The following is a 25,850-nucleotide window of genomic DNA, read 5'->3' on the forward strand; positions in this document are numbered from 1 at the left end:
AAAAAAAAAAAAAAAAAAAAAGGCATGCGGTGCACAGCCCAGGCTAAGGCATTTCTTTCAATCACACTTCCACTCATATACATAAAAATAAGTAAATAGAGCTAAGAAACAAAAACCAGGAAACTAAACAGAGCAGTCTCTTACCAGAGCTCACCCACTGGCCAGACTGAAGCCCTCTGAACCCCCAGGAACCTTCTAGCCCCACCCCCACCCACTGCTAAGATTACTGCCTCAAACCCTGGTGGCGCACGCCTTTAATCCCAGCACTTGGGAGGCAGAGGTAGGCAGATTTCTGAGTTTGAGGCCAGCCTGATCTACAGAGTGAGTTCTAGGACAGTCAGGGCTATACGGAAAAACCCTGTCTCAGAAAACCAAAACAAACCAAAACAAAAACCAAAACAAAAAACCAAACCAAACCAACCAACCAACAAACAAAAAAACCTGCCTCAACCAGATTTCTATTGTAGATGTTGGGGATCTGAACTTAGGTCCTCATCAGCTCCCAAGTTGCCACCACAGACTCCATACTCTACTCAGCTCAGAAGTGTGACATGCACTATCCATTCATGTTGGCCTGAAACAGGCAGGTGTGTCCAGGTCTGGGAGGTAGAGTGTGTCCCTAAGGAAGTCCCATTGGACTCTGGGTCGGGCAGGGGGGCAACCTGCCCGTGACTGTGGTGTGATGCCCTCTCCAGTCAATCACTTGGCTGTGGTAAGTACCATTGGGAAAACAAATGGACGGGTATTGGATCTGAGTCACAACAAGAACATCAGAGCTGCTGGCATGGGCAGGCCCTGTAGGTCTTCGGAGGCCATGAGCTTTTCAGTAAGCAGGTGGCACGTGTAGGTAGTGGCCTCGGGCCTCTGCTTCTTCCATGGCCATCTTTTGTTTCTTCCCTGTTGCTGTGATAAAACCATGTACAAACACAAGTTAGAGGAGAAGTGATGTGTGCTGGCTCACAGTTCTAGGACACAGTCCACAGTGGAGGGTGTCAAGTCAGCAGGAACTTCAAGAGAACAAAGGCCCACATGACTGCCCTTAGTCTGCTCTCTTTACTCTTTTTTTTTGAGACAGGGTTTCTCTGTATAGCCTTGGCTGTCCTGGAACTCACTTTGTAGACCAGGCTGGCCTGGAACTCAGAAACCCGCCTGCCTCTGCCTCCCAAGTGCTGGGATTAAAGGCGTGCGCCACCACGCCCGGCTTGCTCTCTTTACTCTTACAAAGAGCCCAGCCTGTGAAAGGCTGCTGCCCATACTCAGGGTGGACCATCCCACCTCACGGAATCATTAAGACAATCCCTCATAGGCATGGCCACAGGCCAGCCTAATCTAGAAGCTCTTCATTAAGTCTCTCTTACCAAGTGATTCTGGGCTGTGTTATGTTGGCAATTAAAGCTAACTACCTTATAGCCTACTGCACTCAGAGCTTTGCAAAGTCATATCCCTGTGCAGAGTGTCTGGTATTAAGTAACTGAGAGAGAATGGATGATGAGTTAGAGCCTCATAAGTACTGCTGGTGGCTTTCTTTTTTTTTTTTTTTTTTTTTTTTTTTTTTTTTTTTTTTTTTTTTTTTTTGAGACACTGTCTGCCCAGGCTAGCCTCAAGCTCAGTACACTGCTGTGATACTCAGGTTTTACACCACCTCTCCATAGCTCAGTGCTATTGGAACTATAGAGGGCCCAATTAATACCTTGGCAAGATCCTTAACATCTAACGCACTAAGATCCCCAGAAAGGCCTGCCTCAGTAGTGAAGAAGCCTGCAACAAATGCAGCTGCAAGGGAATCAAGCTTGGAACAAGTGTAGCTGCAAGGGAGTCTTTCATAAAGGCCATGGCCACTGAATGAAATAGGGACAATGAGGCCTTCACAATCTGCCCTCTTCCTGGATGTGGATCTGTGAAGTTTATCTATTCTGGCTTCCCCAGGTTGCTTCTTTCTATTAATTCTGTCTCAGAAACAAAAAGTTTAATAATTTTAGTTTTGCATAGACCTCTTTAGGTTTGTAGATAAACTGGGTTAGGTCCCCTGAGGTGGTTCAGTGGGTAAGGACTCTTGCTGCACAAGCCTGGCAACCTGAGTTCAGGAGAGGAATGATTCCACAAGGCTGTCCTCTGACCTCTGAAAAAGTGCTGTGGAATAGCCCCCCCCCTTTAGTAATACATTTTAGAAACTGTCTTATTGTGAGATTTTTGCTTGTATCTCTATATGTGTACCATATGCATGCTTGGTGCTTGTGGAGGTCAGAAGAGGGTGTTTGATCCTTTGAAACTGGAGTTAGGGATGGTTATGAGCCACCATGTTGGTGCTAAGTCTCAAAGCCAGGTCCTCTGCAACACATGGTCTAACCCCCTGAGCTAACTTTCCAGCCCACATTTTTTTTTAAATTAAAAGCTAAACTGAGTAGAAGATTCGGAGGATACCCTGAGACTCCCTCACACCCCTTATCTCATTATCAACACTTCCTAGAGATGGCGTCCGTGCTTCAGTCCATCCATCAGTCAACACTGACATGTCATTATCATCTGAGCCCATGATTTACACAGGAGTTATACATTCTCTGACTCCTTTTTGAAATACTTCTATGGGCTTGACAAATGTGTGGCACATTGTATTATTTGACAAGCTTATGACATACATTGGTACTTTACTATATGGTAGAGACAGCTGTCACAAACTCACACAGGGCAGGTTTATTACACTAACATATCACCCATGCTCCACCCCATCCCTCTTCTTCCTTTGCACTGGCAAGCACCATTCACCATTTTGCCTTTTCCCATCACTGCCTGAGCCCTTTCAGTCTGGCAGCCACCTTCAGTAATTTGCATTTGGGTTTCTTGCCTGTCTTTTCAGGGCTGAGAGGTATATATCCTTTACATCCCTGAATAGTATCCCATGAGTTGTACGTACCACAGCATAGCCATTTGCATCTTGAAGGACTTCTATCCTGTTTGTTTCCAAGGTTGGGAAGTTCTAAATAAATGAAGAAAAAGTCGCTAGGCATATCTGTGCGCAGATTTCTAGGAGAACACAAGCGTTCAACTCCTTCGGGTGACTGCTGAGTATTATGCTGCTGTTTGGTTTTGTTTCTGTGTTGGCGAGAGTGGAGCCTGGGCCTCACACACACAAGACAAGCTCTCGGTACTGTGCTACATCTCAGTCCTATCTGGGTGCTCTTTGTAGGATAACTCTCACCACCTCCCAGTCTCACCGAAGAGTTCTTGGGAGGCAAAGGCTGTGTCTTGCCTTTCTATATCTCCAGGATTTACATGCGATTGGTCCTTAATAAACATCTGCCAACATGGAAGATGAAAACAGACGCCAGAGTTTTCAAGGCACCTCAGATTTCCTGTCATTTTGTTCCTCACAACAAATGCGATTTAATACAAACACGGTCAGGTAAAGATTGAAAATGCTGAATAAAGCCTTCTGTGTTAAAACATGTCACTGACAGGCTGATTCAAAAGTCCTCTGCCAGATGGGAGTCTGACTATTCGGTTGCTGGGTGCCAAGCCTCTGTGACCTTAGTTGTTTCCATATGGGGCTCTGGTTCTCTCCTATACAATTAAGCACAGGGGTTGGACCAGCACACTTCCAAGTCCCGTCAAGGGGGGAAATATCCTAGGGTCTTGAGCCAAGGAACCTCCTCCACTGCCCTCTTGGGTAGACAGGGGCAGAGGGAGAGATTGGGTTAGTCGAAGGTTAGGACTCTGTCGGTCGAGGGCTCATTTGATGAATCAGTCCTGGCCCCAGCCCTGAACAGGAAGGAAGAATGTAGGAGCCCTCCCCTACCTTGTGGGGATGCTGTTATTGTTCATGGTCCTTTCATGTTCCTAGCCCATCCATTTTAGCATATTAATCCTATAATATCCTTTGAACTTACTGAGGGCCAGGCTGGACTCTGTGTGCTTAATGGATTCACACCTACCAGCTTCCCCTGCCCCTTCTTTCTTTGTGCTCCTGTGTGTGTGTGTGTGTGTGTGTGTGTGTGTGCGCGCGCGCGCGCGCGCGCACGCGTGTGGGTACATGCGTGATCTAGAGTATCATTACTTAGGGACTGTTTACCTTTTTTGGACAGGCTCTCTCACTAGGACTTGGGGCCTACTGATTAGGGTAGACTGTCCAATAAACTATGAGGACTCTGCTTTCTCTACTTCCCCAGTGTTAGGATTTCAGGTGTGTGCCACCCACACCTGGAGTTTAACATGTGTGCAGCTGTCACCAGTTTCGGCATGCACTTTAGTGACTGAGCTAATGCCTCAGCCCTGCGTTGATTTAGCTCCTGCCTTGGCTTACATGTTTTACTGAGTGCATCCCCCTGCACCCAGGGCTGCTTTAGAGCTCCAGCAGTGAACAAGGTAGAGGCACTGGCCTTGCAGGGCTGACCCTCCAGGGCACAGGACAGCCAGCTAATTGGAAGGAGCTGCAGGGTTCATCACAGGGTGTTAGACTGAGTAAGAGTGAGGAGGGTCAGGTGTGGGCAGATTTCTGTCTTCAATGAGTGACCAAGGCAAGCCCTGCTCAGAGCTGAAGTGTCTGTCCATGGGAATGGGGTGGAAGTGGGAGGAAGTGAGGATGTGTATGTTAGCTCAGTGCGTTTGCGGAAAGATCCTTACAAATTGGGATGAACCAGTACAAAGGTCTGTAGGGAGAGCTATGTCCAGCACACAGGGATGAGCCAGTCATGGGGGCAGAGGATACCAAGACAGGTCCAAAGGGCCTACTGGACCACATAAGGACTTGAACTTTTCTCCGATAGATTCGGGAAGCTGTGCAGGGATTGGAGCAGCTCAGAGGCACAATGCCCACAACCTCCGTGAGTAGCAGACTAAGAACGGAGGCCAGGAAGACACAGAGGGGATGTCAGAGTCACCAGTTATCCCGTGGACCTGAAGCTGCTTCTCCTGGACACTCAGTGTAATCTTGACCTGAAAGTTACCTAGGCCCTCTGGCCAGGGAAGCCCCAGAGGACACCAAGGAAGGGACTGGGAAGCAGACAGAGATGAACGTTGGCACTCAGCTCGCCTTCTCTTCTGTCCTCAGCCCAGGCCCGCAGCTATGGAACAGTGATGCCCATGGTTAGCGTGAGTCTCTTTTCTCAGGGTAGCCAAGTCTAGACTGTGCCTCACGGACATGCCCAGGTTTGTCTTCTTGCTGATTCTGGATCCCCTTAAGTCGAGAATCAGTATAAACCTTTACCCACGGTTGGGTACTTCCTAGAGGAGAGACCTATAGATGCCCAGCTGCGTGAGGGGTGAGGGTAGGACGCGGTGTGTGGGGTCATCCATGCCAACAAGGACACTTGGGTAGCACAGAAGAGAAGTGAGGACTGCACAGAAGAAAAAGGTCTTGACGCAGAAGGGGAGAAGGGTCCAGGTAGAAAGAAGGCCAGGGACATGAAAGGACCTGGCTGGTGGCTACAGGGAGCTGTAGAAGGGTTTCCAGCAGGAAAGTGGAAGTGACTACTTTGCTCAGAGGTCACCATGGCTGAGAGACCTGTACCCAGAGGGATGCCTCGGCTGGAGACAGGCTGAGGCTTGAGCCTGCTGAACTCCAGTCCCCCCACCCCCACCTCCCCATCCACTTCTGCTCCAAGAAAGGCAGCTAGGAGTGGGAGGCTACTGAGGGTGGGAGCTTGGGCCGGGCTGAGCCAGCTGGCTGCCTACTCCCCTACTCCCCTCCCCCAAGCTTACAGCCCCTGGGAGACCCCCAGACTTGTTTGTTTTCCCTATAAAGGGGGGAGGGAGTCCTGCCCTTTGTGGGATTTCTGCTTGGGATGGGGAGGAGATGTCTCCGTGGGCTGTGCCTGGATTTCCAGCTATTGACACAGACTCTGACAATGAAAGCAAAGGCCAAGAGAGGCAGAGACAAGGTGGCTGATTAAAATGTTCTTCCAGGGGGTTGCTCAGCCCTGCCTGGGAAGGCTGCCTGGAAAACCCGAGCTGGAGATGTTTTCCGGAACTGGGGGTGGGGCACTGAGACACAGGTGGTGCCTCAAACACTCTTGGGTAGTTTTGTATCCCACCCCAACCCCTGAAACCCCTGCTTTCCGTTTGCTCCTCCATAGAAACCAAGGTCACACACAGAGAGACAGCCCTGAAGTTCAGTTTTCTGTTTCTAAAATGGGGGTGCCACTTGTTGGGGTTTTAGAGCAGGTCCCCCAGAAAAAGACTTAAGGTAGAGCAGGGCTGCCAGGCAAACAAGGTCATGCAGTCAAATCAGAATGTTATAAATAAATGGGTGTGTTTGTTTTTTGGTTTAGTAGGAGTTTGTCCCAGGCAATATTTGAGATACTGTTGCACTAAATAACAGCTAATCATTGTTTAAGGGAATTCTGATCAAACTAGAGACCCTGCATTCTGATTTGCTAAACCTGGCCAAAGCCATGTATAGAAGGTTTGGTGTGCCATTTTGGAAAGCTGGATTGGTGAAGTCACACAGAGGCAGGCCTCCCACTGGGAGCTCTGTAGGCTTTCTGAGTTGCTCTAACCAAGGAGCGGTTACAGTCCTGTCTATGTGCACCCTGACCTGCAGTCCCTGGACGCTTGCTGGCTTTCCTGAACTTGGGGGTGGGGGTGGGGGGGACAAGAGCTTGGATGAGACAGCTGTCTTCTCTGAAGGCTGTCCCTGGGGTCTCTGGTCTAGTGGTGCAACATGTCTGTCTGCAACCTTGGCCCTTACGCCCTATGGCCTCCCATGAGGTGGTTGTGCAAATATGTGCAAGCCCAATCCTGACACCCATCCAGTTGTTATTGATTTTTAACAGTGTGTGAGCACAGGCCAAGTTGCTTAGCCAATGGCAGACCAGGGCCAAGGCATATGCATCTGAGGGCTCTCAGCTCCTTTTGGGGAGCCCTTTCTAATTGTGTATGTTGACATTTCATCTATAGGTTCCGAGTTCCCATGGGTCAGTCCTCGCCAGCCCTGTATCCCTATGCTTCTGGCAATACTATCACGAGGTCTCTGAGACCTGTGTGTGTGTGTGTGTGTGTGTGTGTGTGTGTGTGTGTGTACATGCATTTGTGCACAGATGTGCCCCTTCCAAGTGAATTAAATGTACTTTTTAGGATAGTTTTAAAAAATAGGGAAAGATGAAATATTCTCAATGGCCCAAGCCAGGCTGAAGGAATCTTGGTAAAGAACATGCTAGGAGAAGCAAAATTGAATGAGGCCAGGCCAGGCACTGGGTCCAGAAACCAAGTCCATTCCTCCTGTTTGAAACAGAGCATGCTAATAGAAGGCTAGAAGACAGGCGTGGTCTCCAGGAACTGATCGTAAAATGGCAGAGAACCCATCCGTCAAAGCAGGAGAAGGGTACCGGTATTATTTTAACTGTAGTAAAAAAATACGTTGGACATAAGCTCTGTCCCTGTTAAATGTACAAAGAATAGTGTTAAGTATACACAGTCACACTGCTAATTTTTAGACTTCTTCATCCTGCCAAGCTGAAACTGTAGCCCTAAGCAACTCCCCACGCTGTGTCCCTCCCCAGCATGGCAGCCAGCATCCCCCTTTCTCTTTCTCTGAGCCTGTTCCTTTAGTAGCTCATTAAAGCCGATTCATAAAACATTTGTCTATGACTGCCTTCCCCTCCGTGTCAGCCTCTCAGGATTCATCCACACTGTAGCGCGTGCCTGGATTTCCTGCCTTTTAATGGCTGGATGCTCTCTCCTTGTATACGGGCGTCCCATCCTTTTCATCAGGTCGCTTTCTGGCTTACACGTAGGTTCTTCTCACCTCTTGCTCATGCTGAGCAATGTTGCAATAGCCCACACAGTTGTGCAACTCTCTCTATCACATTCTGTTTTTCAACTCTTTTGGGAATATACAAAAGAAGTGGGACGGCCCTGTCCCATGGTCATTCTATTTTTAACATCCCGAGGAACTGCCACACTGACCTCATGGCACTTACACAACCCCACAGTCCCACCAACAGCACACGAGGGTCTCTGCACAGCCGCAATGACGCTTGCCATTTTCTGTTAGACCTTAAAGTGTGTTTGTTTATGTGTGTGTGTGTGTGTGTGTCTGTGTGTCTGTGTATGATGGAAGCAGCACACATTTGTAGGCCAAAGGGCAGTGCTGCAGAATCAATTCCCTCCTGTTCCTGTGGCTTTCAGGAACTGAAGTCAGATCGCAGGAGTGTTACACCAATTACCTTTGCACTCTGAGCTATCTTGCTGGTCCCCTCTTTATTTTTGTTTATTATTTTAAAGTAATTTTTCCCCCTGAGACATGGTTTAGATATATAGCCCTGGCTAGCCTGGAACTCATTGTTGGTCAAATTAGATTCAAATTCACAGAGATCAGCTTGTCTCTGCCTCCCCACCGATGGAATTAAAGACATGTGCCACCAGCCTAGGCTTTCTCTGTTTTAATTGCATCCATTTATTGACTCGCTTGTGTGCTGGTATGGGTGCTCCATTATGGGGTTGGGTTGGATAATGAAGCCAGGAGGTCAAGGGCATGTGTCAGGGGATGTATCAGAAAGCACCAGGCCTTGCTTAGCAGAACAGAACGCTGTTTCACTGGGATCTTTTGTAAGGAGAAGAGGGCAGGATACTGCTGAGAGGGGTTGTGCAGTGGTTATGGGCACCTGTTCTGTAACTCCACAGGTCAGTATGTAAACCCTGATCTTCCACGAAGGTCACCCCTACCTAGGTCTTTCTTCAGCCTCCTCTGTCAAAGGGGAGAGAAAAGGCTGGATCCTCTATGGAATCCATGGCTTAATCTCTGCAGGCTGCCGAGCCATTTCATACCGGACCTGAGCTTGGCCTGCCTTAGTGAATTTGGGAGGCAAAGGCAGAAGAATTGGAGGTTCAAGGCCAGGCTTGGCTCTAAGAGATCCCATCTCAAAGCAAAACAAACCACTGAGAATGACTCAGTGGTTAAAAGTGCTCACTGTTCTCGCAGAGGACTGGAGTTCAGGTCCCAGCACTCACAGCAGGCCGCTCACAGCTGCCTGTAAACCCATGGCCCATGGATCTGATGCCCTCGCCTGATCTTCAACAGACACCTGCGCACAAGTGGCATACATACCTCGAATGTGCACACTCACAAAGTAAGACTGACAATAAAAACAAAGAACCCTGAACTTGAGCTATTTATTCTCCATAATAGTTCTGGAGTGAGCGGTACCCCCATTTCTCTGTCAATAGTTACAGGAGTGAACTCTCGAGACGATCCCCCCCACCCCCCACCCCCGCTTGTTGGGCTTTTACACAGGAGTCGGTACTGCTGAATGCAAGCAAGCAGACTCTTTATGTGTGAAAAGAATACAAGGGCTGATGATGTGAAGCACCCAGGACACATCCCCACTCGTGGAACTACAGCTCTGCTCTCTGAATTCAGCACTCACACCAAGAACCTCTATACTAATGCTAGGAAGTTCAGAAACCCAAGCCCCAGGAATCCACCTGCCCTCCCCCCCCCCAAGAACTTTAAGAGAAGTTAACCTACATGACAAGATAAAAATCAGAGCTATTGTGATAGAAGGTGTGTGTGTGTGTGTGTGTGGGTGGGTGTGGGTCTCTGAGGTCACAATCTCTACTTCCCCATCTTCTCCCTGCATCATCTTTTGAAGGTCCCAGGACTTTCCCGGAGCTCTGTTTGGAAACCTTGACTGGTTTACAGAAAGAATCAGTTTCAGTGCCAGAAGGCCTGACTCTCACCACCATGTTCTCCCCACCATGAAGGACTAGACCCTCGGAATAGCAGCCAAATATAAACCTCTCCCTCCTTAAGTTGCCTTTGTCTTCATTTTGTCATGGTGACACAAAGTAACTACTCTGGAATATGTAAGTTACCTAGCTTTAGCAGGGGTAGGAGCCATGTGACTCCCGGCTGTGGTGGCTTTTCTTGGCACTGCAGTATACTCAGAGGCCTTCACTCTGACTACCCGAGTTCCATCCCTAGGACCCACAGGATGGACGGAGAGAACTGACTCCCAGAAGTTGTCCTCTGACTTCCACATACACACTAACAGAGAAATGATGAGAAAAATTAAACAAATTATTATTATTATTATTAATCAGAATCCAGATAACAGTGCACCCCTATTCTTGAGTTATGACAACAACAACAACAACAAAAAGTCTCTGGATATTGCCTAATGTTCCCTAGAGGGCAAAATGACCCTCAGCTGAGAACCAGCAGGTACGAAAACCTGATATGCAGTCAAACTGTCACGGTGTATGCATGACAAACATATTTGTAAATCCACTTCTAAAAGGACAGAAAGAGAGTAGAACTGGAATGGGGGTGGGGTGGGGGGAGCTGTCTGGCAAATATCCTCGTCTCTTTCCTCCAAGTACAGCTCAGTCCCACCATCACAGAGCGTGCACACGGGGCCAGAGTTCTGTCCCAGCCTTCACCTAGGCTTCATGCTTCCCTGAAGCACCCCCTCCCCAGCCTGCCCCACGCCACTGGCATGGGTAATTCTTCTCCACCCTTGCTAAGATGGATGCGTTAATACCAGCAAACTATTTCTTAATCTCCTAAGCCTCAGCTTTGAATCTTTAAAAAGGAAAGAGAAACGGCACAAATCTCTTAATTAGGACGCCCAATCACTTCGATAAATATTTACCCGGTTCCAGCATGAGGCATGGAAACCCGGCGCCATTAGTCAATAGAGGTCAGCAAAGTGCACCTTGGGAACAGCAGGATGCAATGCAGCCTAGCTTGGGAGGAGGTGTCGGGAGAATGTTTCCAGTCTCAGGCTCCTGCTAAAGACAGGTGAACAAACACATTCCGTGCCTACCGCGGCACACCTGCCCCCCCACCAAGTCCCAGGTGGACATGGCAGCCTATTTGTAAATCATCACCTGGCAGTCTGGTTGCCTTCGCTTTCTGGACAGAGGGAGTGGAGCTACTGAGCAGATCCGGTATTGTGGGACTCTCCAGAGAGTCCTCGCTGTGCTGCTTTGGTATTATTGTCTGGAACGCTACTCTCAGTCAACCAAGGTCATAGAACTTCACAAGCACCCTCATGGTCAACTCCAACTCTCCTGCCCAGTATTATTTCCTGCGCCGAGTTCTAACACTGCGGCTCTATGCGCAGCCTAGACCGGGACGGCCTTGTCTATCCAAAGGCAAGGGCTTCTCTCACATTCTGGTACTGCAGACTGTGGGCTTTCGGTAAGCTCTTGGTTGGGCTAGCACCCAGACACCATTCTTCCCATTTGACAGCTGTAGAAACAGAGACTGAAGGAGTGGACTCTTCACTCCTGACCTAAGTAGCCTTTGGGGACATCCTCCACTGGATGAGAAGTCTAAGATAGGTGTGGGAGGAGGGTGAGGATTGTTTTGTTTGTTTATTGGTGTTTTGTTTTTAGAGAAGCCAGGTTCTTCCTTCCTCAGGACCAAGTGACAGCCTGCTAGGCCTAAGAGAAAGGCTCTAAAGAAGGAAGACTACCTTGGAAGGCAGCGGGAGAGAGAAGGCTTCTCTTGGTCTCCTCCGTCGACGAGAGAGCTTTTGTCTACACTCCTGGGCTGAGCTCGAACCTTATCATTCCAAAAGGTCCTTGGAGAAGCCCTTCACACTACGCGAACTTCCCCCCAAATTAGACTACTTTATGCTTTTTATGAGCTCGCTTGCAGTTTTTCTCAGAAAACAGTGCTGCGGTGCTACTCAAATTTCTCTCTGCCTCTACCCATCCCTAACCTCTCAAAGGTTTAGCTTTGAATTATCTCCCCCCCCCCTCCCATTCTTTCCTTCCTGTCCTCACCCAAGCTTTCCCAGTCAGGTTCAGCAGGTGGTAGGCTATCCAAGGTCGCCAAGGATTATGGAAAAGAATGGAAATGCCAGAGCCAGGAGATAGGTGTGCAAGCTCTGGGGTTTTCCTGGAGGCTCAGAGGAAGCTGGGTGCTCCTGAGTCGAGCAGGACTATGCTGGACTTTTGCTGTCTTCTGGCTGGAACACTCCCCCCTCCCCCCCCCACACACAAAGGAAATGTTCCAGATGCGGTATCCCCCAGCTGTTGATACTTCATCAGGGCTACCATAGCTAACTGTTATTGATCACTTAATGTGCCAGGGCTATACCAAGTAGTACTTGAACAATCTCCATCGATCTGGGAAGCAATAGTCCAAAGTGGGCAGGGCCATTGTTCTCTTCACTCAACAGAAGAGGAAGTAGAGGCTTAGAAAGAGTTCACAAGTGCCCCAAAGTCACAAAGCTTGACCCAGCTAGAGAGGTGGAAGAGGGTTTAAGAGACTGTGGGAAGTCCCTTCACCACCAGGAGCCTTAGCCCTCTTTGCTGAAGTGAGCTGGGCTCCTCTTACAGCCCTGACTGGCAGGGCAAGTGTCCTTAAGTTGTGGACTCTGGAGCTGAGTTGCCTGGACTCAAGTCCATCAACCCCCACAGTGACCTTGAGGAAGTCATTGTACCTCGGAGTAGTATCAATTGCCCATCTGCTCGGTGGGGGTGACATCAGTGGCTCTACCCTCATTCTTTGGGTGGGGATTAAACTTGTTAATATTTGCCCAGTGCTTAGACTGGAATCTGGTGCAGAGTGAGCACTAGGTTAAGTTTGTTAAACAAATAACAAATTCCGCTTCTGGCCCCATAGTGAGGTGCTAGCCTGTAGAGGAAGATCTGGGATTAGGGATGGGTGGGGTTGGAGGTGGGGGTGTGTGTGGGGGGATGAACTTGCCTTAGCAATGAACAGAAGGGAACCACAGAATCAACCAAAGAGAGGTGGTTGGCCTTGAGGGAGAAGACTCTCTTTTTGGCCGGCTCCAACAAGAGGCTTCCCAAAAATCTGGGCCAGTAGCTGGTGGGGGTTGGGAATGACAGGAGGGGAGGTTTTACAACCCCACCCTAGGCCTTGAGATCAGTTCCTCAAAGGACAGGCCACAGTCTGGTGGCTAGCCAGAAGCCGTTTTTCTTAATTCCGGGGAAAAAAAAATATAACACTTGTCTAACGTGTTTTGGCTTTATTTTTAAGAAACCAGAAGAAGTATCTGTCCCCACCCCAAGTTCCCACAGTCATCTTACATCCCAAATGAGGAGCTGGGGGCCCTCCACTGCTGCAGATCCATCCCGGACTTTCCAGCTCACCGTGCGACTTTTTTTTTTTTTTTTAAATGTGCCAGGAATTCCTCTCCCACGTGGGGTGGACTCCGAGGTACTCAATTAAGCAGCCAATGAAAAGTCAGCTCTCCGGTAGCAAATGACCCTGACACTTCTTGTAACATAAACAGTTGAAACGCTTCCAATTAGAACTGGAGACAGAGCTGTTTGAAGTCTTTTTCTTCAGTCCCCTCCTTCTTTAAAATAATTGTCAAGCGCTTCGGACAGTGTGTTGTGTGCATCTTTCTCTAGCATAAAATAAGCTAATTTCCATTTCTTACAAAATTTGTGAGGGGGCATGGGGGTGGCGGTTCTGACCAGTAGTGAGCTTTGAGCTTAAGGGACCTGAACCTAGTTACCGAGGGCCCTTCTACCTTTCAGGCTCTGGGTTCTGGTAACAGAAGAAGGAAGAAGAAGGAAAAACAAAAACAAAAACAAAAAAAAAGCCGAGGTGATACGGTGAACTGGGAACCAGAGGCTCCTCAACCAGACCTTCAGAGAGGGCTAGAAAGAATGAATGAGTGAGTGAATGAATATCAGTAAATGCTCATATAGATTTGGCTTGCACAAACAAAGGAGTTTCTGAGTTTGGCCGTGGATCTGGCTGTCCTGGATTCCAATTCTCTCTGCCTAGCTCGCGGCCTATTACTAAGCTTTGTTTGTGTATCAGCCTCTCTTCTACTCTATAAGACGGGCTGTCAGCCAGGCCTTGGGAGTGAAGTGAGGACGTACTGGGTAACCATGGCCTGCTTTGTACCTATTAAACGCTCAAGGGCTGTCCTTCCTCACTGTGGGGAGCGCTGCTGCAAGCAGTTCGGCTCTGCCGTGGGGGCGGCGCTCGGCAAAACCGCATCCATCACGCTCATCCTCCGTGTGGCAGGCCGGGTGCTGGCGCCTGGGTTCACAGGAGAACTCAATGTGAAGTCTGCCGTGCACTAGCTCACGCTGACTAGTGGGGTCCTTGGGAGCACCACTGCCCTGGTAGGAGACGCGGAGACCAGAGACAGAGCTGCGGCGCTTTTCTGTATACAGTCTGCATAGACTCGACCTGAAAGCCCAAGGCATCGGCGGCCGCCAGGAGGAGGGCGCCGTCCGACCCAGTCCGGAGGGAGACGGAGGAGAGCGAGGCCGAGTAAGGCGCCTTGGCTTGGGCATCTTGAAGGCATTGTGTTTAATAAATCTGGGCGACAAGCACACCCGCTCTCCGCCCCCCCCCGGTCTCGGCTCCCAAATCAAGACCTGATGTAGGACCCCCAGTTTAAGGGGTCTTAAAACCCCTGCACTTTGATTAGCAGCTTCAAAGAGATCCCTTTAAAGTTCTCCTTTCTCTCCAACCTCACCTCTCCTCGACACCCATCCCCCACAGCACTCCTAAGACCTGAACAACAACAACAAAACTAAATGCAAGTTTAAAGGGGGGCGGTGGAGATGGAAAATCTCAGACTTCCTCCTGAACACGGCCCATAGAAATTACCTATTTCAGACGTGCGCAGGAGTAGGAACATCGTGGAGTTTGGGTTTTGATTTTCTTTCTTTTTTCTTTCTTTCTTTCCTTTTTCTTCTTTTTTTTTCTTCAGGGTTTGTGTGTGTTTTTACCTTTTATTATTTAAATTGATACGTTTCATTACTAGGGAGAAAAATAAAATATTCCTTTGATACACAAAATCAAATTGATATTTAGCCTCTGCTTACTTTTTTATGCATGGCTCCTTTATACCACATGGTAGTGACAGATTGTTTGAGCTGGAAGGAAAAGCCATTCAAAGCTAATTAAGCAGCCATTCCAAGCACTATTTGCAAGCGGGAGGCTCAGAAGCCTCGGCATTTGTCAGCGCTCCCCCACCCCTCGTGGTTTTGACTGACAGCTACGGCTAAGGACTGACAGCTCTCGGAATCTCCACCAATTACTAGTCGAGAGTCTCTTTGCTGGTCTGTGATTGGTTTCTAGACTTGCTCGGGGGCGTGGCCGGCGTGCCCCACGTGGGGGCTGGAGCGAGAAAGGGGCGGGCCGGGTAGGAAGCGGGTGCGCCCACCCGTGACGTAAGGGGGAGGGCAGAGAAGGGGGAGGGGAGAGGGAAGCTCCAAAGAGGAGCCATTTTGAGACTAATGGATGCTTTGGCCAGATGCTCGCATCTGTCGAGCTAGGCTTCTCCCTGCCCCCTCCCCCTTTTCGGTGCGCATCGTACACGATTTATGTTTTTATTTAGGAGAATAAATAAATGAAGAGGGGAGCGCGGTCGAGGCCGGAGCGGGCGCTGAGAGGCTCCATCTCGGGGCGGCCGCTCACGTGGAGGTCCCCGCGCGCTCCCAGCTACTCATTAAGATGCAAACGCGAAACTCAGGCTCCTAATGAGGGGAAAATATAGATTCCGGGGGCGCGCGGCCGGCTCGCGCGCGCCCGCAGAGGGCCAGGAGCGTGTGCTTGCGTGCAAGCTCGGTGGGAAAGCGGGGAGGGACCCGAGGACACCTGGGCGGCCCACTCGGCGTTGGCTCTCCGAGGCCCGCGGACCTAGGGTGGGCAGTGTGCCCCGACGTGACCCTTGTCTGCGAGCAGATGGGCCCCAGAGTCGAATGTCTACGCCTCCTTGGGTGTCGATGCTGGTGACCAGGGACGCTCCAGGCTCGCAGTCGCTCTTCCACGGGTGGCTGCCTATGCATGTGCCCGGGCAGGCCAGCAGGCCAAGAAACGGGGTCGGAACTCTGGGTCGTAGCCAGGAGGGCCCCAACTCCATGCTTTCCCTTCTTCACCATCTCGGGCCCGGAGCACTGCTGAGGAACCAGCCTTGGCAAGGCTGCGGCCAGGACGTAGCTGTCCCCAAAGGGCAAGAGCCCCAAGTGGGCTAGCCGCACTACTGAGCCTGTTGTCCGCAGACTGCCAGGCCCTTCCATCTGTGCGGCCCGCCAAGCCAGAGTTCTCAGACTTCCCCCTCGCCGGCAGCCGCCGTGCATCAGAGGCGTTGTTTATTTGGCTTTCTGAAAGGAAGGGCGAATGAACAATGGAGAAAAGCGGGGCGCCCAAGGGTGGGAGAGGGGGCAGAAACGGATAAAAGAGAAACTCAGTTTGGAGAACAGTCTTAGAGGTCGGAGGTAACTTTGGGAGCCAGCATTTTATCGGTCCTAAATCTTTTGAAGTGAAAACATTAAACTGACAAAGTGATTCTGTTTGTTTTATAGTATCTAATTGGGCTGCTTTGCAACCCTAATGAGATTAGAGGGGGGGCAATCGTTCGCCGCCTCTGCAGAATCAACTGATCCATTACTACCAGCCACAGGTTTTAAGGATTGTACAACTTGTCCTTTTTTTTCCCTTTTGTTGTTACTCGTTTTCTCCTTCTCCCCTCCCGCCAAATAATTATTTGCTAGTAGATCGTGGGAAAAAAGAAGAAAAAAAACCTAGCAGCCCAGGACTATAATATATATCTATTTATTATATGTCTTTCGGTTAATTCCTGATGTGAGGAGCGCTGTTTTTCACTCCCAAGCGAAAGTCACCAGCGGGTAGAGCCTGATTGCTACTTTTTATGCATAGTTTTAGACACAAGAGGGCATTGTGACGTCCCGCCCGCCGGCGCCCAGTCGCAGTCCGAGTCCCGTGGCCCCACGTGGGAGCCTCGCACTCCCATTGGCCAACGCTAGGCGAAGCCGCCACATTATTTTGTTACTTTTCAGTCCCTATTTGGAACTGCTCTCGCGGCAGTTCAGACCTCGTGCTCGGCCCCCTTTGCCTGTCTGTGTGTGGTATCCGCAGGTCCGAGGCACTTTTTTTTTTTTTTTTTTTTGAGTGCGTGTACGTGTGTGTGTTGAGTGCGTGTGTTTGTGTGTTTTGGGGGTTTGTCGGGGTGCGGAGAGGAGAGCCAGGCTGGAAGGAAGGAAAGAAGCCGCAGAGCTCCCGGGCTCGGGCTACGTCTCCCCCTCCGGTGCTCTCCAGCCTGCGCGCTCCTAGGCGGCAGGGACGCCGACCGCTCCTTGCCAGAGACGCGGCCGATCCACTTGAGAGCAGAGGACCCCTTCGCCGAGGCTTCCTATGCCCGCTGGAGTTAGGATGCCAGGGCTCATTATTTGCACCGACTGAGCCCGGAGTTCCTCCTCGGCCCTGGGAAGGGCTGGCGGCGGCGGCAGGAGCAGACGGAACAGCAGGCTCTCCTCTCCGGGGTGGGGGGGGGGCGTCGAAACGTCCTCGCTGGACTCTAGCCCTCACCCACGGTCCTCAAGCCGTCACCTCGGTGGCCTGCTTCCTTTCTCTTCTCGTCGCGAGCTCCGGGCCCGACCGCCTCTGGGATCTGACCCGCGCGCCCCGGATGCTCCGGGCTGCCCAGACGCGCCCCCCTCCAGCCTCATCGTGCTGATTGACCCGTGAGGGGACAGGAGAATCCTCCTCCCCGCAAACCCCCGGCCTCGGGATCCCGCACTGGAGTCGCCAGGGAGCCGATGATGTCCACGCAGACCCGGCTTCTGACACTGTCCACGCAGCCGGGGAAAGGCGGCTGGCCGCAGCCGGCCGAGCCCTAGACGCACAAAGCGCGAGCCCGCCGACGACTTTGCCGCTCGCTCCGCCGCGGCTCTTTGTCTGCACTTGGGGCGCACGCCCGACTCTGGGATTTCGCTGCGAGAGCGGGCTGGGGGGGCCGGGGGCGAGCTCTCGGTTCCCCGGCCGCCCCCCGCTCGGGCTCGCCTCCCCCCTCCCCCGCACGTCCCCGGCTCGGGCTCTCAGCGCTTCCAAGCTCTCGGAATCGCGACCCCTCCCTGCCATGTATCCGCAAGGCAGACATCCGGTGAGTAATTGCAACTAGGCTTATTTAAGCATCTATCATGGCAGAGTAAACGAGGCAGTTTATCTAGCACCTCCATTTTGCTTGTTGCTACCTTTATGGTGCGCGCGCGTGTGTGTGCGCTCACACAAAGGGGCTGGGTGGGTGGGGGCGCCGTAGAGAGCCAAGGGTAATTGCGCTCGAGTGGCCCGGGCGGCCTGCGTTGGAGGGGGACGCTGGCTTCCGCCCCGGCCCCTCTCCTAAGTCTTCCAACTCGCTCTCTCGGCACTTGGCCGCCGGAGCCCTTATGGCTTTGGGGGTGGTCGGGATGCCCGCTTCCCGGCCCAGTCGGGAGAGCGTTGAAAAACTTGCTGGGAAGGTTCTGGGCTGTGGGGTGGTGGCCTTGCCGGTGGCTCCCGGCGGGGAGGGGCCAGGGACCCAGAGGAGGCACGGGGCCGCGTGGAACCCTTCTGATGTGCCCACTCCTCTCCCCTATGTTGTCCTTGTGGGCTCCAGGCACCCCATCAACCCGGGCAGCCGGGATTTAAATTCACTGTGGCCGAGTCCTGTGACAGGATCAAAGACGAATTCCAGTTCCTGCAAGCTCAGTATCACAGGTAAGGCGGGTGGGGGGTGGCCCCGGGCTGGCGAGGAGGGCGGCCTTGCGCGCTCCTGCTACCCCCACACCCCCGCGGAGCCGAGGGGAACGTCGACCCCCGGCTGCGGGGCGGCTGGGCCTCCGCCTTTTGTTTCCCCTCACCGAGCGTGCAGCCTTAACCCTTTGCGTCCTGCGGTCGCCCAGCTCTCAAAGCCCGCCCTGTCGAGGGTCGGGGTCTTGCGCCTTCGTCCGGGCCCGCCCCCGCGTGGCCGAGACGAGTCCCCTCGCCAGATCAAGGGAAGTTTGGAGTTGGTACTACTGCCAGGCTCCGGGTGGTGGACAGCCACCCTCACTGCCCGGAGGATGCTGGATAATGGGTTACTCAGGGTGGCGGGCAAGTAAAGTGGCCCTCCGAGGCCCTAGGGTCCGGGTCTCGAAGGAGGCCTTGTAGGCGCCAGGCCTGAGAGTCTCCTCCTGCCCTCACAGCCTCAAAGTGGAGTACGACAAGCTGGCGAACGAGAAGACGGAGATGCAGCGCCATTATGTGATGGTGAGAGGCAGTCCGCAGCAGGGCGGAGGGAGGGCAGGGCAGGGCAGGGCACCTTAGGCTTTGGGTCCAGCTGGGACAGTCGCAGGCCAGAGCTAGGCCCAGCTTCAGGACAGCCCCCCTGGAGGGCTCCCTTCTTCAGCTTCCTCTTCCCTGCCACTTGGAGGCCGAAAGAGAAACACAGTCCTGGCCACCTTTGTAAAGAGCATTTCGGTTGTGTTTCCCAGAGGGCTGGTTGCCTTAAACTGGTTAGGAATGTAAGAGTCGGATGAGCCGGTGTCAGGGTTGTATAAAAGTCCCTCTCGGAGCCCTCCTGGGAGTGTGCGGAAACTTTTGTTTTGGCAGAGGGATCTAGGCAGAATGGGACAGGAGTGCCTACCTTCCTCCCCTAGAGTTATTCCTGATTGGAGGAGCCTTTTAAAGCCCTCTGCCTCCCGTGTTCCCTCCTCAGGATCTCAGTTGAGAGTCTGGTCCTCTTCCTCCAGTTAGATATCTTTTAACCCCGAGTTCAAGTTGACATCTTTCGTTTGGGAGTGGGTATGGGAGTCACTTAAGGGCAGGCCGGCAGGCAGCAGGCTTTCCACATAAGAGACCTTCCACCCAGTGCTAACCAGCTCTCAGAGGACAAGAGGGGGCGGGTAGACAGCGTTCCCTGTAGAGCCTGCACCTTGTAAAAACAGCACATATGGTACATGGGGTGCCTGTGGGAGGGGGCACATATATTTTTGTGTATAGTGTTCTGAGTGGAGAGGAACGCTTAGCCACTTCCCCTATCAGCATTGACACCTTTGTGGGTTGGTGGACTTTAGTGGCTTTGGACCCAATGAATGTTTTGGTTAAAGCCTTGTGAGGGGGAGGGGTAAAATGAGAAGTGTCCCGGTGTTGCCTGTTAATGACCCTTTTTCTTTTTTTTTTTTTAATTTTTTTTTATTTTTTTATTTTGTAGTACTATGAGATGTCCTATGGCTTGAATATTGAAATGCACAAGCAGGTAAGTGTTTTCCTTTTTATATAAATAATATGTATTTAAATTGTAAGATGTGTGATTTCTTTGGAGGGCTGTCCTCCCGTTTGGTGTTGAAGAGGTAAATGTTCAGTGAGTGGTCTGAATGAGGGCCCTGGTGCCTGGCTGGGCTTTGCTGGTTATGTTGAGCTTTTCGAATTTGTGAACTTAGGCCTGGTCTGGGATCTGGGTAGATAAAGAACCAAAGACCTAAGGGAAAGGTGTCCAGTAGGTCTCGCAGGAGCTGGGTGACTCCTGGAGGCGGAGGTGGCTGTCTGCTTTTATCTGTTTTAATGTAAAATTTTCAAAAAGGAAATATAGGCAGAGTTCCTCGTCCCCTTCTTTCCTTTACTGAGAGAGAGAGAGAGAAGAGAGAAGAGAGATATACTGCCTTGATAAGATTACACTTCAAGGGCCTTAAAAGCCAGGCTGAGCTGTCGAAATGTAAGGGAATGAAGCCACTAACGGCCTAGAAAACTTAAAGCCAGAGTGAAATGCAATCGGGCCTTGCGTTTAGGAGGAGTTTCTCAACTCTCTTTATTTTGAAGGCAGCTGTGTCCCATTTCACAGGAGGAAGCTGAAGCCCAGAGGTGAAGTAACTTGCCCAGAGGCCAGCCTCACCAGGCCTTTTTGAGCCGGCTGGCAGTTGAGCTCAGCTTTGTAATCCTGAAGTCAAACCAGTTTAGCTAGTGTGGTATCCTTTGATGGATATGTAAACTACCTCACATTGTCACCCTCTAATAACAGTATACCTCAAACCCAGCAAATACAAACACTCTTTATCTCGAGCATATCAGTAGCTGGTCCTGAGCTAGGCCAGGCTGTGGGAGAGGCCTGTTTGTCTATTTGTGTTCCAAGGAGAGGCTGCCTATAATTTGGCTTGGCGGACGATTAGCTTCGACTTGGCACGTATAAATGGCGCAGGCCGGTTGTTCTTTTTAACAATTGGTGTTCTTGAAATCTCAGAAGGCTGTTGACTCATTCTAGCCTTTGGTGACCGTGACTTGAATGGATTTTCTGCTCTAAATTAACAGTCATTTACAAGGTTTAAATTTTGCTCTTTAAAAGGGGCAGGGCCCAGGGCAGGTGAGAAGGGCAGGTGAGGGGAAGTGCGCAGATTCCTGTCCCGCACCAGTGGCTTCTTATAGACCCTTTTGAATCTAGTTTCTTTTCCCTTCCTGTAGGGAGCCCTGCCATTGGGTGAAGGGTAGCCAGAGAGGGGCCAGCATTTAGTGAGTGATGTGGGAAGCCGGCTGTGGTTTCCTGAGGAGTTGGTTCCCTAGGCATGCACACATGGAGGCGACCACATTTGGAGTTCTTGGTCCACAGAAATAATAAACAGACATTGCTTTATATGTGAAGAAGGTTCTGGGGGAAGATAGGTTAGACATGGCTTCTGCCTTCTAGGTAGAACTGGTCCAAGGTCTCCGGGTTATTTATGCACAGTGCAAGGTCCTGCCACTTCCTCCCTTTCTCTTGTCCTCTCCCTCCTTGGTGAATAGTATCTTGGGCGTGTTTTAAAGAGGGTAATTGCACCCAGGTTCAAAATTTATAGCAGTAGTTGTTGTTATAAGAGCTTCTAATTAAGGTGTAATATGTCCTTGCATGTCGAGGGCTGCATGGGTGGTGTTGCCCGCGTCTGAATACATGGTTGTTTGGCACAAAGAAGTCACCTTGGCTGGCAGAGCAAAGCTATTCTGAGCCCCGGGGATGCTGTGAACTCAGAAGAGCTAAGCATCTCAATGCTCTCTTGGTGGTGGGGACTTCTGTGCAGAGAGCGGCTGTGTTCATCTGGAGTATCTGGCCATTTCTCACACAGGGCTCTCAGATGAGGAGATGCCCGAGATCTGGCCACATTGTCGTTAATCTTCTCAGTCAGTGGTGGGACAGAGGGATCTTCACCCTCTTTTTTAATAGGTGGGGAGACCAAGGTATCCAGGAAGCCAGCACGGCAAGACCTATGGCTTATTTCAGAGCCTCGGGGTTCTGCAGCTGAGCTCTATGCTCCAGGTGCCTTCCAAGCCCCTTCCCGGCGTGAATGCAAGCTGAGCAGTCTCTGGGTTGGGTGAATTCACCCTGTGGCTGTGGAGGAACAAAGAGGCAGAGAGGTGGAGAAACCCTGACTGGGAAACAGGGCAGTACACTCCTGACCTAATGGCGTGCTGGCCACTCCCTAGGCTTGCAAGGTTTTGTAGAAGAAAACCCTGCCACTAATTGTAGTGTAGGTCTCGGGTGCATTTGGCGGATGGTGGTTAGGCCTGAGCAAACAAGTTTATCAGCTGACCTGTTTAGCGGTTGACTGGTGTTTTATCTGCACACACAATCAAGTGACTGGAGTGCTTGAATTATTCATGCAGTGTCCTGCCCTCTAGACTTGACTGTGTGATTACATCTGCCTGGAACAAACAGGCTGGATTCTTCATCTTTAAGCGAGTGGGGGTGGGGACTGGATGTACTTTTATATAATAGATGGTCTATAGAGTTAGCACCTTGGGAAAAGTGTGTCTGGTCATCCCCAACCTATCACACACACACACACACACACACACACACACACACACACAGAAGACACACACACTTCACCACCACCACATATTTTTTCAAAAGCTCTTCTTCACTGGCTCCATGGGAAATACCAATTAGCTGAGAACCTTTCGTTCTGCCAGATGGTCCCTGGTATTGACAGAGGGCAGCTGATGAGGTACATCCAGCCCGTTTTTATTTTACTGAGAGGTTAAACTCACTGTGGCTGGCTCTGTCCCTGACTGTTTTTCTCTCCCCCCCAACCCCCCCCCCAATCTCTCTTCCCAAGCTGTCAAATCTCAGAGAAGTAATAAATGGGTCCTCCTACTCCTCTGCCTCCCTCCCTAATTATGGTAAAGCAAAGATTACAGAATCACAGGCCTGGCCTGTGACTTGAAGAGGTCACCACCTCCCCCAGGCTCCTGCTTCCAGGCAGGCTGTCAAGGATGATTCAGCGAGGGCTAGGGAGGCGATGATGGCTGACCGACCGGCCCATCAGTTCCCGTCTTGTTCCTGCAGTGCCTTTCCAGTGTCAGCAGCAGATGACAAAGCCAGCTTAGAAACAGACTCCAGAGCAACTGTCATGCAGTGGCTTTGAGGCATGGTGCCGGGGGAAGCCGGCAGGCTGGCCTTTCACCCTCTGTTGGTGAGCACTGATGTTTGGCAAGCTGACTTGAGGCATTTTGATTTGGGGGCAGCATCATGCCAATACTAGACAGTCACTATTTTCAGTAACCCAAGCAAGTCCCAGAGCCCCAGAGCTGGAAGGGCGAGCGCTTTGACTTCTCATCCAAACCTTTGAAGTCATGGATGAGGAAGTAGGTTTAGAGAGACTGGACCTGGCATCCCCAGACTGCCACAGTCACAGGTGGTGGGATCGAATGCTATACTGGAGACTTGCCCTCCCTACCCCAGGACTCCTCTGGAGCCAGCCCCTTTTGGTAACTCCGTAGCATGCTGTGCACCTTTAATTATCTCTGCTTGTCCCATGCTATTATCCAGCCAGGCTCAGGCTGCAAACTTGGCTCCACCAAAGTCCAAAGTACCCCATTTGGAGTTGTATAACCGTGTCAGCTGAATGCTCTGTGTCCACAGACCTGTCACCATTTGCCAGCTATTTGCACAACTAATGATTGTGTGTTTGGTAATAAGACAGAGGGCAGGTTCACAGATGAGGTGAAGGTGGTATTAAAAAAAAAAAAAAAAAAGCCAAACAAACCCGACCCTTTTACCCTGGCCACAAGGTGGCCATCTGCACAGGGCTGAAGACTGAAGGCCGACCACAGGCAACAGTTTTCTGGAAAGACCATGCCAAAGAGTTGACAGGCTTTGGTGGCAGTAGGATGGGGATGCAGGCCCTGGTACTAGGGCAATGCCTGTTTGTGTGGCATCTGGGTTGAGCTGTGAAACTGACTTCTTTGCTGGGAGCTCCTTCATTCACCCACACCATGGGTTCTTTGACTTTAGCTGCCTTGTTGCTCCACCTTGGAATCATGGGGGTCGTGTGATCTCCCCAGCAGGGCACCATCTTTGCTGTACCTTGGGAATTACTGAGCTTGAAGCTCTTTTTACTTTGTCCCATCCAGCTAGAGGGTGACTTAACCCTCAGGGTTGCCTCTCATCTCAGGCTTCAGTGGATTCCTGTCTGTGGTAGACGATAGAAGTGTACAGAGCAAAGCTTTCTGTACTCTCCCACCCCCACCCCCGAGACTTTTCCTTCTTGCACATCTGACCATTGAGATGACCTTAGGACTAGATAAAGATAGAGAAGCCTCCTGGGAAACCCTACTCCCAATTCTACTCTCCCATAAGTTTTTCTGCAGCAGGATTGTGTGGTTACCAGGCGTTCATTCTCCCGCCTCTTTGGAATCCCCCCTCCACCCAGGAGGGATCTCATTTACTTAGGGACTCCTTTACTTTGGTCCTCGACTCCACATTGTTGAAGGGAGAGAGAGTTGGCCAAGAAATAGAAGAATATAGGTCTTTCCATATAGGAAAATGTTCTTCAGTATCGCTGTATAAAATCCAGGAACACCGGGAGCCGGGAGGAGATAAACGGCTCTCAGCAGGGCTCACCCGTGATCTGGTCTCGTGGGTTTGAGATGAACCACTTCATCTCAGAGCGAGGGAGGATGCCCCTTTGTCAAGCACACACTGTGTAATAGGTGCTCAGTAAACACGTGGGGTTTCCTTCTTTGGGTTGTGGGCGGGTGGGTGGCCCTACACTGCACAGAGCCCCGGGAAGGAAGTGGGGGGTTGTCATTGTGGGCTGCCTGCTGGTCTTCAGCCTCTCTCTGTGGTTCAGCATACAGTCTCCTCATCAGCAAAATGAGAGAGTTGGATCCATTCCCAAAACGGTTATTAGGGGTCTGGGATGTGCTGGGTGTGGGCCGGGCTTGGTTACACAGCCGAATAAGACACCATTCCCTCCACTGGGGCATCAGGCCTCTAAATAAGTAATTGCGATGCGGTGAGGTAAGCGCCAATGTGGCCGCAGCGACACTTGCTTCACTCTTCCTGGGAAAGCAGAGACGGGTCAGAGAGGATGTCCCTGTAGGAGGACTGTTACTTGAGTGGGGCCTTGCAGGGAGGGTGGGAGGGGGGTTGTTAAAGGCAGACGCCAGCAGCCAGAGCTCCTCCCAGGTGACAACAGCTCCTGGGATGGCTGTGAAGTACATTCAGGAAGCCACAGTCAGGAAGAGTGGATTGGGGGAGGGCAGGGGCTGCACTTGAGAACTGAGAAGGTGGTGATATTGTACAGCACAGCATTATCCGAAGGCCTCTCCACCCTCACATTCACGACTCAGTGGCTCCCTCTGTCCCCATATGGCCCTCCAGGGCTGGCTCCGGTCCATCTGGCAGGGAGTGGGGGAGGGGGAGGCTTCCTGTGAATGTGTGGCCTCCCCTGTCTGCTTCCCCACCATCCTGCTCTGATTTGAACTCTATTCCCCAAAGTGGCATTGTCTCCTTTCTCATACTGGTAATTCTGTAATGACTGGGTATGACCTGCCCCTCCCCCATATTTAATTCTCATCAGCCCAGCTCTCCACTTTGCTATTAATGATAGCAGCCAGCAAAATAGCTTTCAACATGCCATTGACAGTCTGGCTTAAGAGCGCACTTGAGGCAGTGCTAGACAGCTGAAAGCACCCATAATTGTGTACCAGAGTGAGAACTGCATGCTCAAGGGTCTTGTTTTTATATGCTTAAAGGGACAATATCTTGTTTTCAACAAATGCTCTCTGAGACACATCCAAGATGCTTTCTTCCTTCCTCTTGTACCTCTCCTCCTCCTCTTGGCTCCTCTCTCTCTCTCTCTCTCTCTCTCTCTCTCTCTCTCTCTCTCTCTCTCTCTCT

General features: G+C 51.2%; 2 protein-coding genes across 14 annotated transcripts in view; one reads left to right on the top strand and one right to left on the bottom strand.

Moving 5' to 3' along the window:
- Positions 1-15,260: 15,260 nt before the first annotated feature.
- LOC110327243 lies at positions 15,261-16,563 on the bottom strand. The gene has a single exon (XM_021206049.1). It carries the CDS (start codon positions 16,021-16,023, stop codon positions 15,421-15,423), a length of 603 nt encoding a protein of 200 aa, XP_021061708.1. The 5' UTR covers positions 16,024-16,563; the 3' UTR covers positions 15,261-15,420.
- Positions 16,564-16,741: 178 nt separating this feature from the next.
- The window catches only part of Tle3 (TLE family member 3, transcriptional corepressor), a 45,999-nt gene continuing 36,890 nt past the window's right edge, over positions 16,742-25,850 (top strand). For 9 of the 13 annotated variants that reach the window (XM_021206722.2, XM_021206727.2, XM_029543819.1 and 6 more), the window contains exons 1-4: positions 17,729-17,846; positions 18,339-18,439; positions 18,907-18,970; positions 19,914-19,958. In XM_021206722.2, the coding sequence (XP_021062381.1) occupies positions 17,823-17,846; positions 18,339-18,439; positions 18,907-18,970; positions 19,914-19,958 (234 nt within the window). In that variant the 5' untranslated portion in view covers positions 17,729-17,822. Of the gene's footprint in view, positions 17,847-18,338; positions 18,440-18,906; positions 18,971-19,913; positions 19,959-25,850 lie in introns of all 13 variants that reach the window. The other 4 variants (XM_021206726.2, XM_021206723.2, XM_021206728.2 and 1 more) reach the window with 1 other exon arrangement.

This window comes from Mus pahari, chromosome 10, assembly GCF_900095145.1.
Source record: "Mus pahari chromosome 10, PAHARI_EIJ_v1.1, whole genome shotgun sequence".
NCBI classification, from domain to species: domain Eukaryota; kingdom Metazoa; phylum Chordata; class Mammalia; order Rodentia; family Muridae; genus Mus; species Mus pahari.